The 13,700-nt window shown below is 36.0% G+C and overlaps 3 protein-coding genes across 3 annotated transcripts; 2 read left to right on the top strand and 1 right to left on the bottom strand.

Moving 5' to 3' along the window:
- The first annotated feature begins 382 nt into the window (after positions 1–382).
- On the top strand, positions 383–3,151 carry LOC8286689 (3-methyl-2-oxobutanoate hydroxymethyltransferase 1, mitochondrial). Its single transcript, XM_002511877.4, has 5 exons — positions 383–996; positions 1,105–1,311; positions 1,387–1,533; positions 2,444–2,497; positions 2,585–3,151. The coding sequence occupies exons 1-5, from the start codon at positions 580–582 to the stop codon at positions 2,846–2,848; spliced, it is 1,089 nt and encodes a 362-aa protein (XP_002511923.1). The 5' UTR covers positions 383–579; the 3' UTR covers positions 2,849–3,151.
- Positions 3,152–3,285: 134 nt separating this feature from the next.
- LOC8286688 (pentatricopeptide repeat-containing protein At3g61520, mitochondrial) lies at positions 3,286–6,955 on the top strand. Its single transcript, XM_015728990.3, is given in 3 exon segments — positions 3,286–3,511; positions 3,603–6,357; positions 6,359–6,955. Coding segments are annotated over 2 exon segments (2,301 nt in total). The 5' UTR covers positions 3,286–3,511; positions 3,603–4,101; the 3' UTR covers positions 6,404–6,955.
- A 295-nt stretch (positions 6,956–7,250) lies between these two features.
- Positions 7,251–8,988, bottom strand: LOC8286686 (WRKY transcription factor 22). Its single transcript, XM_002511874.4, has 3 exons — positions 8,388–8,988; positions 8,162–8,272; positions 7,251–7,993 (listed from the first exon to the last, which is right to left on the bottom strand). The coding sequence occupies exons 1-3, from the start codon at positions 8,828–8,830 to the stop codon at positions 7,504–7,506; spliced, it is 1,044 nt and encodes a 347-aa protein (XP_002511920.1). The 5' UTR covers positions 8,831–8,988; the 3' UTR covers positions 7,251–7,503.
- Positions 8,989–13,700: the final 4,712 nt, after the last annotated feature.

The raw sequence follows: 13,700 nt of genomic DNA, 5'->3' as shown, positions 1-13,700 counted from the left end.
GAAGCCACTTTTGTAGAGGATTAAATACGTAGAGTTTCTTAATTATATATCTTTTTTATTTTATAGTAATGGTCATTTTTTAATAAATTAAAAAATATTTATAAAATTTATATGGACAAACTAATTAATTAATTAAGAAAGCAAATGACACGTTATTATTTAAGTAAATATGAAATTCATTCGTGATTAATTAGTATTTTAATGAGTAAAGATCAGTCAAAAGTATTTTTATAATAGATTTTTATTAGATTTATATACTTTAATTGAATAAGGAAACTTTTAAATATCAAAATAATAAAAATTAAAATCTTAAGACAGACAATTATCCTTAAAATATAGTACGCGTCCTGTTTGAAAGGAGAGCGGGAGTAGCAGTACTCCACAAATGAACTGAATTCCGCAGTTCGAGACGAACTTGTCATTCAATTCCAACTTGGTGCAGTTAGCACAGCACAAACACACAACTGCCCACTTCTCTCATTATTAAATTTAATCAGAAATTCTGTCGCCTTCTCTCTCTCTCAAACATAAAAACAAACACATATCTCATACTTCACTATTCTCTCTCCAAAACCGAAAATGTCACTCTTAACCAAACTCTCCAAATCATCTTCAATCACCCACCCCAATTATTTTCTCCACTGCCTCCGTTACATGAGCAATATACCGGAAAACACCGTATACGGCGGTCCAAAGCCCCAGTGTTCCAACCAGAGAGTAACACTAAGCCATCTCAAACAAAAACACAAAAAAGGCGAGCCAATCACTGTTGTCACTGCCTATGACTATTCTTCCGCCGTCCACCTCGACACAGCCGGAATCGACATTTGTTTAGTCGGAGATTCCGCCGCCATGGTCGTTCACGGACACGACACCACTCTGCCTATCTCACTCGATGAAATGCTTGTCCACTGCCGCTCCGTCGCTCGCGGCGCCAATAGACCGCTTCTGGTTGGTGACTTGCCTTTTGGTACATATGAATCAAGCACCATGCAGGTATATTATTCTGAATTATGGAAATTAAGAAAAACCTGAGGACGTGTAGAATTTAATTTTAATTTGGCTGGTTATGTGATGTGATGTGGCAGTTTGGATTATGGGCAGGCAGTTGATACAGCGGTTAGAGTTTTGAAAGAAGGCGGAATGGATGCTATTAAACTGGAAGGAGGCTCAAGTTCTAGAATTACTGCTGCTAAAGCTATTGTAGAAGCTGGAATTGCAGTTATGGGACATGTTGGACTTACTCCTCAGGCTATTAGTGTTCTTGGAGGTTTTAGACCTCAAGGAAAGAATATTTCTAGTGCTGTCAAGGTCTGTGTTTGAATATTCTTCGTGTTAAAGTTTCTTTCTTGTTTTTTATTTTATTGAATTGGGCTCTGATTACAGGTTGTGGAGACTGCTTTGCAATTGCAAGAAGCAGGGTGTTTCTCTGTTGTTTTGGAGTGCGTGCCTGCGCCTGTAGCTGCTGCGGCTACATCTGCTCTTCGAATTCCTACCATTGGCATTGGAGCAGGTCCTTTTTGTAGTGGCCAGGTTTGTATTTTATGACCGCTTTTGTTTAGTGGACATGAGGATTTTGATACTGTTTCAGTTGCCCATATAGATACATGCTTGAAATAGGTGATTTTGAACTCAAAAATTTATCGAATATTATTTTTTTCCCAAATAAAAGTACCAAGTAGGAAACGGTCATGATCTATCAATAATGACATACAGGAGGAATCTTCTTAGGCACTGGAGCAGGGCCTTTTTGCGGTTTCCAGTCCCTGGCTTCTTCCCTCTTCATGGCTTTATGCACTTTTGATTTTCTGATATTCGTTCACTTGTTTTTCAGTCTTTATCTTTTTTACAGTTCCATAGTAAGGTTGACCATAATCATTTAGTACATCTTCTTTTCATTTTTAATAAACTGATAATTCTGTAATCTCCATTCCTGCACTTATTGTTCAAATGAAGGACAAATGCACATGTAGAAGCATTGCCGCAATTTACATTTAATTTTTACTTTATTTCCAAGAAGTTTTATGATGTTATTCTGTACAAAACCATGATCATGTTATTAGAGGTGGGCCTGCTGCTGCACGTGTTGTGGTAATCCTCATCTTCCCTTTCTAACAGTTGTTACCGATTTGCACCTTTGAATTCAACAAGTTGAGAATGGGAGTGGAGGTTCACGGGAACTGTATTTTTATTTTATTTTAATTGCATATCTTTTGGCATTAGTCACCAAGTCCTTAAAAAATTGAAATTCCAAGATAAGATTGTTCAAGCTAGTTACATTTCTATCAAAAGGTTAATAGGGACCTTGTACAAGTATGAGAAAGAGAGTACGTATAATATCTCATGTCATGAAGCTTGCAGATAAGTTGTTTCAGGTTTGTGCTTACATCAACCGGGAAAGTTCATCTTATTAATTTGTATCCTCTTTTTTAAATTTTTGCAGGTGTTAGTTTACCATGATCTATTGGGCATGCTGCAACACCCACATCATGCGAAGGTTAATCCCGTCTTGCTTTCCCTGTTTATTGATTCTTTCTTGCATGTGTTCCATTCGTTAAAGAGCAAATAATTTTTTCCTCTATAGGTTACTCCAAAGTTTTGTAAGCAGTTTGCACGTGTGGGGGATGTCATAAACAAAGCTCTCCTCGAATACAAGGAAGAAGTAATAAATGGTTCATTCCCAGGACCTGCTCACAGTCCATATAAAATCAGTGCAGCTGATATGAATGGTTTCTTGAGTGAACTGCAAAAGTTAGGTTTGGACAAGGCAGTATCATTAGCAGCTGCAGCAGCTGAGAAGATACAAACAGCTGAATCATTTGAAGGATCAACTTCAGCAAATGACTGAAAGCTTTTTTTATTTCACTTAATCAGTAAGAAGAGCCAAGCAATAGAAGTATCAAAACTCTTCAGTACATTTTGAGAAGATAGGCCAGAAAATAATGTCATTGGTTTCAGAAAATCCTACAAGAGTTCCATTTTTTTCTTTTTACAAAAGTTGCGTTGCTACTAGTTATTCCTATGTCTAAACTCTGGCCACAAATGCATCAGAAAGCAATGCCAATTGTTATAGATTTTGACTTCAGAAGATGGGGATTAGCATTTCTGGATTTTTCTTTTCCTCTTATTTTCAGTTTATTGGAGGTGTAAAAATTCTCTCCTATTCCTCTCTAAATTTTTCTCCTCAGACTTTCCCGTTTGGATCCAAGAATGAAGTCGACAGGAGCCCCTGTACATGTTGGGGTTTATTTTTCCCTAAGAAAATAAACGTATTCTGTCAGATTGGTGGATAATTTTCGGTATCATGTTCAAGTTCTGGTCGTTATCCATTTGGTGGAAGATGTGGTATTTTGGTAGTCCTTGATTGAAGTTGTACGCTTTGTGGGTGATCCCTGTCTGAGTCTACCATCTTTATCGAGGTGAAATCAGTGTATGTCACCAGGTTGCAGATGGCAATTTGGAGTTTCCTACAGTAGTTTCCTTTTGCAAAGCTTAAAAAGAAGAAAAAAAGGTTTGCTTTATTTCCCTAAGAATGATGCAAGGATATTATAAGTTTTCTTAGATGTTCAACTGGCAAGCCTTATTCATATTCAATCCGATAGGGAGTCTCGCCTTCTGATGCGGTTTCTGATATGCAATGCGCCAAATCTTATTGAACATGTTCAAATTCAAGTCTTTAGAGATTCCAACAGTAAGGATACAAGAAGAGGTGGCATGGCGGCTGATGCAACGCGTCTTTTTATTTTCCTCTCTCTTGAGTGCTTCGTGAGATCTTCGGGCTTAAAAGTATGAAACTTTTTAACTTTCTTGCAAACGGAAAGAACGAATAGCGTGAAGATGATAGTGCTTTGTCGCTCCTAAGTCCTGCAGTTATATTTTGGTTTAACATCAGCATCAATAACAGCAATATTGTGGTCCAGACGTAATTAGCCCACTGCAGGTTTCACTCTTCAACAGCACCAAGTCGCACAATTTGGATATTAGCAATTAGCGCCTTGCTTTTTCTTTATCATCCGAAGTCCAAACAACCTCTCAAACTGAATCAAAAAAGTAGAAAACCTCCAAAATCGTCACCCCATATTTCCACTTTTTTTCAAAAACATGACAATAGCACAATCAGCACCAAATCGCCTAAAACTCCTCCGCATCTTTCAATACCACGCCCTTCAACCCTCACTCTTTGTCCGTCACTTCTGCATCGAACTCGCACAACCGTCACCACCTCAACAAAACGACGAGGAGTCAACACCGTCACCACCGCTGCAGAACGACGAGTCAATCATAAAGCGAGCAGTACAACTCCTCCAAATCCCAGATCATGAATGGAACACTACCCAACTCAATAACCTCATATTTTCCGCTCTTTCCCCTTCTCCGCGCCTTCTCTTTCAAATTGCCCGCCGCTTACCCTCATCATCTCAAGCCCTCAAATTCCTCAAATATCTCCAAAATAATTTCCCAACTTCGAATACCCAACACCTCTCCTCCACATTCCAAGCCATCTTCGAGCTCGCTAGCCGTGAAAATGATTCCCGCACCAATCTATATGAGCTTTATAAAGTGTCCAAAGAGTGGAATATTCCACTTACTATCAACTCTGCCACGCTTCTACTTCGCTTCTTTGGAAGGATTGGATTAGTGGAGAAATCATTCATTCTATTTAATGAGCTCGAGCATTGTATTAAGAATACTCATGTTCGCAACCTTATGGTTGATTTGCTGTTGAGGGATGGCCGAGTTGATGATGCGTTTAAGGTGCTCGATGAAATGCTTCAACCTGGGTCAGAGTTTGATCTTCGTCCTGATGATGTTACTGGAGATATTATTTTCACTTGGTTGATGAAAAGAGAAAAGTTAGTCTCTCCCGAAGAGATTGTGGAAGTGGTGTTGAAGTTGGGCAAGTTTGATGTCTTTCCTAATTCAATTCGCCTAACACAGACGATTGGGCAATTGTGTAGAACTGGGAACACTAGTAAAGCTTATGACCTTTTGATTGAATTGATGACACTAGGGGCTGCTATTAAGGCAGCTCCTTGTAATGCATTATTGACAGGATTGGGGAGAGATGGGGATTTTGATAAAATGAATGAATTTATGGCAAAAATGAAGGTTATGGACATTGTGCCAGATGTTATTACATTTGGAATTCTTATTAATCACTCGTGTAAGTTTAGGAGAGTCGATGAGGCACTGGAAATCTTTCAAAAGATGATTGAAGAGGTTTCAGTTGAACCAGATGTTGTTATTTTTAACACATTGATTAATGGTCTTTGTAAAGTTGGGAGGCAAGAAGAAGGATTTGGTTTGATGCAAAAGATGAAATTGCAAAATGGGTGTGCTCCTAATACTGTTACCTACAATTGCTTGATTGACGGTTTCTGTAAAGCTGGTGAGATAGAAAGAGGCCTGGAGTTGTTTGATGAGATGAATAGAGAAGGGGTTGTACCAAATGCGATTACTGTTGGTACTTTGGTTGATGGTATGTGCAGACATGGGAGAACCAATAGTGCAGTACAGTTTTTTGAGGAGATGCAAAGTAAAGGCTTGAAAGCTGATGCTTATGCTTATACGTCACTGATCGATGCTTTCTGCAACGTCAACAATATCGAGAAGGCAATGGAAATTTTTCATCAAATGTTGAGAGATGGATGCACCCCAGATGCAATGGTTTACTATAAATTGATCTCTGGGTTGAGCCAAGCTAGAAGGATGGATGATGCTGCTTCTGTCTTGACGAAGTTGAAAGAGGCTGGGTTCTGTCCTGACATTGTGTGCTACAATATTTTGATTGGTGGATTTTGCAACAAAAACAGGTTGGATAAAGCCCGTGAAATGCTTAATGATATGGAGGAAGCTGGATTGGAGCCTGACACTATCACGTATAACACTTTAATTTCTTACTTCGGCAAGATTGGAGATATTAAAGTTGCTCATAGAATGATGAAGCAGATGATCAAGGATGGTCTACAACCTACTGTTGTCACATATGGATCTCTAATACATGCATATTGCTTAAATGGCAATGTTGATGAAGCAATGAAGATTTTCAAAGCCATGGATGCTGCTGCTTCAAGGGTAGCTCCCAATAATGTTATATATAATATCTTGATAGACTCATTGTGTGAGAATAATGATATAGAACTTGCTCTGTCCTTAATGGATGATATGAGAGTTAAGGGGGTAAAGCCAAACACCGGAACGTATAATGCTATGTTCAAAGGTCTTAGGGAGAGAAAATGGCTGAATCAAGCCCTTGAGCTAATGGATAGGATGATGGAGCAGCCTTGTAATCCCGATTACATTACCATGGAGATACTGACAGAATGGCTCTCTGCTGTTGGTGAAACAGAGAAGTTAAAAAAACTTTGCTCACGGATATGAGGTTTCAGATTCTACTGCATAGAGTGGCTTCAGCAAGGGATGACATAATTATCTGAAGCAGATTTACTGCCACTACAAGTTGAATATGTGCAGCAGTTCAGGAGAGCCAGAGATTTCTTCAGTTTCCTGCTCGTATAGCTTCTCTGGTCAGATATGCTATAATTGTTTTGGCTCTTCAAGCAGCAGTTAATTTAGAGAACCTCGGTTCTCAAGGTTGCCTTCATCTGTGTGCACTGATGCTGCATTTCCATTATGAAGAATGGAAGACAAAGGCGGATAAAGTGACAAGGCTAAGTTGATTGCAATCACGATATGTGGTTGTTGCTAGTTTTAATCTGTTTAACTTTTGAATCCTTAGATATGAGAAATTTTGTAGCTTTAATTCTAAAGAGTATAATGAGGTGAACATAGGCAAGTGGTTTGCGTGGCTGAACAATTTTGCTATGAAATATGAATAAACTTTAATCTCCTTATTTCATTTTTGGACAAATAATTCATATTAAGGTATCATTTATTGATCTGTTATTATTGCTGTTATGATAAACTTGAGGAACGATAGTCTGACTCTGTGGAATATCGGTGATATCAATTCTCGGTCTGTGGGGAAGCTGTAGTCTTGCCATTGTCGGTTTTTTGTCCATATAATAACTCCATTAAAATATAGAGAACTTCCCATTACCAAAATCTGATTCTCCCCAGAAATCCAAAGAGAATCGATACCGTTTCTGCCTAATCTTGATACCTATGACGTACATATGCCATTGTGTGATTCCATACTAAATAAGAGGCAAGATATATTATGGAGCTAGGTAAAACAACCCATACCATACACCATAAATTTACATTTTCATCTCAACCAAAGGTAAGCCTTGTAATTAATCACTAATTCTGCATTCAGTTGAGCAAAACCAAAATGTGAACACTAATTTAAGTACAAGTCAAGAAATGGAATTTCTTTTTAATTCAACTACAACTACAACATTCACCTCACAGGCTAAAAAGCAATGATTCCTTGAAAGATTTTACTACCAAAATGAAACAAGTGTATACATAAAAAGAAAATGGGAAAAAATTTATATAAAAGAACCAAAAAAGAAAAAAAGCAATGATTTTCTTTTTGTTCTAAAGACCACCAGCTGCAGTAGCGGCATTGTTAGCTAGCCAAGGCAGGCCAAAATTCACAGTAAAATGATCGGAGAAGCGGTCTCCGGTAGCCGGAGAAGCAAGTTCTTCTAAACCCGCAAAGAAATCATCACTAACAGTCATATCAGAGAACCCTCCAAATTCATCTTCATCGTCATCTTCCATAGTGTCTTTCTCGTCTCTGCTTTCAGTATTTGTGCTTTGTGGTAAAAGATCGTCATCTAAAGAAGTTGCTGGAGATGAGCAAGTGGGTTTTAGTGGGGAAGGTTGGTTAGAATCACTGGCGGCGACAGTTTGTGGTGCGGTGGTCTTCTGGCGGGTAATGCCAGCAAGGGAGTTACGGTGGGCGGGTGCAGGGTGGTTATGTTCCCCTGTATAGGTTACTATAAACATTCCCGGATCGGATCTGTTTCTCTCCACTTGTTTTCGGGCTAAACAACCCTTTGAGCTGCTACATCTGTAATAGCCCCTGTATATTCATAGAACAAACCAATGTTAGAAAACATAGATTTTGACTTGATAACCACAAGGAGCAACAAACAAACAAACAAGAAAAGAGAATAAGCCGAGTTGGATTAGTACCAAAATGAAAAAGACCAAAGCTTGGTTAACAGTCAAACACATGTAAATATATTACCTTGGATATGGAGAGCCCTTAATGGGTTTTTGCCCGTATTTTCGCCATGCCCACACATCTGAAGAGAGAGCCTCTGCTGGTACTTGGCATATCTTCTTTAGTTGGTTCTTCCTGTATTAGAATTATATACACATGAACCATTAGCAAAAAGAACCCTCACTTTTCTTTGCACATAAATTCACTTCGTAATCTTGGTAGTTGTTATGAAAAAGATCAATAAATTTACCTTCTTTTGGATCGAGTTTGAGAATTTGCACTAGAAGTCACAGAGCCAGTATGAGACTGCTTGGGCTGTTGATGTTGCAGCTTCAACTGTGTTTGTTCCTTAGAAATGACAACAGGAGATATAGGTGCACCTTGTGGAGTATAAAGACAAGTAGTAGTCTGATGAGATTTGGGGAAAAAGGGTTTATAAAGCTCATGCAACTCCCCAGTAACATTATTATTTCTTGTTTCAAAAGGATCCGGAGTAGAGAAAAGAGACCCAGAAGCTGATTCACTACCAAAACAAGATTGAGTATAAAAATCTCCTGTATTAATAAAGGAACTTGCATACCCTCCTATGTTGGTGGTGGTGGTGACAGCAACGGAGGGAGAAGCGGTGGTGCACCCTCTAACCACAGCCTGAAGATCCCAGTCATCATCCATAGCTATAGACCTCAGAGACATGAAACAAGAAACAAGGTCTGTGAATCTGTACCTTTCTTCTGTAACTAATGTTGGAGAGAGAAGACAAAAGAAGGCGCTGACTTTTCGAGAGAAAAGAAAAGGCCAGAGAGAGAGGTATAGGGGATGTAATGAGTAGGGAACCAATAATATATAGAAAAAAAATAAAAGGTTAGAGAGAGAAAGAGTGGGGTGTTGAGAGAGAAAGGAAGAGAAAGAGAGGTTGGCAAATTTGGCATCTCAATGCTGCTTTGTCTTGTCTGTTACTGTATTGTAATGCCAAAGAAAAGTTTTTCACTCCGACAATTGAAAACCGGTTTTTGGGTTTGGGTTTGGGTTTTGGGTATTTGATGGGGTTGACTTGTAAAAATGTCAAAGGCCATGTATTGGAAAAAGTCCACACGCTCGAGTTACCGACAAAAGAGAAATAAATAAAGTTAAAGTGGTGGCCAGTTAATATCCTTTCTCGGCTGGGCGCTCCTATCTATGCGCGTGGCTCCGACGACCATTTACTTGGATGCCATTCCCTTAAAATTATCCTTTTACCATTTTATTATTATCTCCATCCTCCAATTGTAATACATCATTTTCAATTTATACGACAAGCATAATATTCAGTCTTTTTCCAATTAAACCATTATTTTTAGCCACTTTTTTAATATAATACATAATAATTTAAATGTTAATAGACTTATTGACTTATTTATAATTTTTAACTTCTAAATAAAAAATATTTATATTAAACCTCAAATATTTTATTTTATAATTTGTAATTTAAAATTAAATAACTAAAAATTAATTATAATTATTGATGTTCGTATTAAATAATTAAAAGTATTTAAATATTTAATTAACAACTAAAAAAGAAAAAATGGTCTATTTTTTCTAGATGAATTGAAAAAATAATTTATCAAAATTAGACACAAAGGATTATTATTATTATTATTATTATTATTATAATTGTTTGTAGGATTAACATAAATATTGAATTTTATCTATTTTCATGCTATTAATAGAAATATTATCACGTTCTACTGTAAATCCAACACAAGGCAAGTGCATTAAATGAATCAAAATTTATATATTTAATCTATTTTTACGAAGATATTATCTTTTCAATTAAATAGAATTATAATTGATAACATTTATTTATAATAAAAATAAGGAAAATATAAAAGTAAATAGTTTGAGTAATAATTAAATATTTTTATGATATGTAGTTAGAATATTGCTAATACTACAAATTATGTCTAGAAGAAATAATTTATAGTATAAATTTAATACATATATTTGAATACATTTATATTAAGTTGTTGAGAGATTATATTTTTTAAATATATTAATTGCTTTAAAAATTGAAAGAAGAAATCGAATAAAGTGAATTAATTTTCGTAATTTAAAAAAAGGTAGTAAAATTATTATAGTCATTACTTTTATTATAAGTACTAACTAATCTAGTTTCTTGATAATTTAGGATTCATTTTTTTGGATATAATCAGTGTGATACTTTTTTTAGTATTAAATTATTATAAAAAGTAATTTTATGAATTAATAAAATATTATTTATATAGAATATTATTTAAAAATCACATACACTGTTTAAAAGAAGGTAATAAATTTCATCAACCCATACCAAAATTACATGGAAAATAAATGGCACCGCCCACTGATAAACTGTTTGTTGCTTTCTTTTGGGCAAAGTTGCACACGAAGCACGCGGCACCAGAATCTGCATACATATTCGTTTCTCACACGTGCGATAGTTTAAGCACTCTAATGCCAGCCTCCAACCCGGATTTCTATGCACCCACCCCATTATTCCTCTTTTGAGGTGAATCCATGTCTGGAAGTAGTAAAAACAAAAATCACAGACGTGTCTGCTTGCGGCAGCGAGTATTGTCATTTTACGTACTCGAGCGAGTATGGCGCTGACTTTTAGTTTCATAAATCAACGGACGACAGAGCGTTAAAAGTGGAATGGAGTTCCAACAATAAGAAAGAGAGTTTCTAGAAATTGAAAACGATCTATATATTTTAATAATATATATTATATGTATGTAAGATAGAGCGCGTGACAGTGCACGAGAGATAAGGTGATGTGGAATTTGACAACTGGCAGATTTCTTTGGGCCCACATCAAAGGCCAACCAGAAAAGAAAAAAAAAAAAAAGATAAAAGGGCTTATGGCCGTTACTATCCATCAAATGGCTCGTGATTGTAATACGTTCTTTTTTTCTTTTTGTTTTTTTACTGCGAATCCTATGAAAAGGTATCATACGGTGAATAGAATATCTTAAAAAACACTCCATCCTTTTTGGGCCATTACCAACGGTAGATGATGCACTTAGACAGGTGTTTGTATGCAGAGAGCACGGAAGCATGTAATGTAATGCAATGCAATGCAAACATGAAAGGGTGAACTAGACGTGGGTGGCACGAGGGCATTGAATTGCAAGCGTGTGGGGTCATGACTAAGTAGGTTTGAATAAGTTGAATGTATCTCATACAATAATTTATTTTGGGGTAACCCCTATTCATCAACTGAGAGAGCAATGGAAGAATATAATATTACATTCGTATTCAAAGATGATTATCTTGGCTTAAAGAGAAATTGATGGATAACTGCATTATTGAAGCTTAGGTTATTAGAAACAACAATTTATGTTTCCCTTTAATAGCTTGATTAAATTTTGTGCTAATTCTAGTGTGTATATAGTAAAATATTTGTATAAAAAGCTAATGACTAGAAATAGTGACGAACGGGTAGTGAAAATGATAAGAGAATTATAGAATCGAAAAGAAGATAATGGCGCAGCCAAAAACAAAAACAAAGGAGAAAATAAAAAGACAGTGCATGTGAGCATCCTTTTCTATTGACTTACTACTCATTTTTTAAGGGATGCACTCAAACCTTATCCCCACCCTAATCACTTATTGACTTTGTGACATAATTCAATATTGTTTATTTCACTTTTCTATTTACCAAGGCATCAACACTTTATTTTCCTTTTCTTCTTCATGAATCATTACTAAACTTTATTCATTACAAGGGTTGGTTGAATCAAATTATGAAACATCTTTCATTTCACAAAAAGCTAGCCTTCCTAATTTCCATGAGAATTGACTTTCTAAAAGGAAATTTTTTAAGTTTATAATTTCCCAAGCTGGATTGTGAAATTATTAAATGCGTGTCTCAATTTAAATTAGTTTTAAAATTGAAGTATTTGTAAATAAAAAATATAATCTTCAAAAAGAAAAGACAAAGACAACTTAAATTGTCTTTTAGAATCTTATAATGTCAGTACTGACTTGTTAATTGTATTATTAAACAAATAAAAAAGATATAGAAATTACTAAAGAAGATGTTTTTAAATTAAAAGTTATTATTTCCATTCCAAATGTTTTTAATTCTTGGTATATGTTGAAAGTAGAATTCAGAAGTCTTAGCAATGTGATTTTGAAGCTGACCAAGTGGTCATCAAATTCCAAAAGTACTTGTGCCTCAAAGATAATCCCTTTCAATGTAGATTTAAAACAATGAACAAATTATAAACAAAGGCATGAGTTCCACAGGTAGTGACGAGGATGATGCACATTTGAAGAAGGGAGGAAGGAAGCACTTCCAAAACTGGTCCACCACCACTACTGCCTATAACACAAACCTACACTTGGTACATTTTCATTTCTTTTTCTTTCCCTCTTGACACTTTTTCAACTCAAGATATTGATACTGATAGAGAGTTGTGAAGCGCTCTCTAGTAGACTTAAGAGAATGGGTCTCTGGCTCCGTTGCTAGTCTGGTCATATGCATACAAATTAGCTTTTATTTGAGGTAGGCATGTACACAGAGGGCCTTTTGTTTTGGGTCGTCAAAGTTTAAACACATGCACTCAAAAAAAATGTCACTTTTGAATTCTAATTCCACCTGTCTAGTTAGGAATTAGGATTTTCAGTTACAAACCTTTTTTACAATAGATGGGGGGTATGGATGGATGGTTTATAATGAATTTGCCCACAAACACAATCATTTAGGAGAAGATTGTGGGGTCACCAATATCTTAAATTTTTTGCCTTTTTATTTTTTTTGATGGAGAGTACGAAGGGAATTATCATATCATGGGTTTGGCATAAGGACATGTCAGTGACAGATGCCTTTGCTATCAAAGAAGATAACCACCCATAAGCAACCCAACCTCCCACTAATATTTCTTCGTCCATCAATCTTTCTGTCTCACTTTCTTTCAATCCATTTCAAAGAGAGATATAGAGAGGGAGAGGCAGCACTTTGTAGTGGTAAGAATAGGGGATGCCCACCAAAATCACAGGCACTGCCAAGTGTTTCTCCTTCATCACTAGCAATACTTTTTTTTCTTCTTCCCGTTTTTGTGCGATTTATGAACTTTAGCTTAAGATAAAACTTATACTCGCCAATTTGAGCCTTCATTTGTGCCGGCTCCATCATTAGCGGCTGTTGCGGCCTCTGATGTGTTTGCGAGTTCTTAGATAAGACTGCACACATTGAAATTATAAACAAATTAAGTCAATTCAATACCTCAAATAAAATGAAATTCAATAGAAGTGTATTGTATAAAAAAAATTAAAAAAAAAACTACCCACTAACTATTCACTAAATAATAATACAAACCAACAATTTATTTTTCCATATATTAATATCTTATTAAATTATCATTTCATGTCCGCATTTAAAATAAAAAGATTTCGGTCCATGCTATAATTTTTTGAAACGACATTATCACTTGTTTTTTTCTTTATGCACGGAAGCAACTTAAAGTCTCGGAATGAAACCATTATCACACTGTAATGCCACAAAATGAGGTATTGATATCTTCCACTGCTTTTCACTGTGAATAAG

This window comes from Ricinus communis, chromosome 1 (assembly GCF_019578655.1).
Source record: "Ricinus communis isolate WT05 ecotype wild-type chromosome 1, ASM1957865v1, whole genome shotgun sequence".
NCBI lineage: Eukaryota > Viridiplantae > Streptophyta > Magnoliopsida > Malpighiales > Euphorbiaceae > Ricinus > Ricinus communis.
The sequence above is the reverse complement of the archived record's forward strand: the minus strand, read 5'-3'. Positions and strand labels throughout refer to the sequence as shown.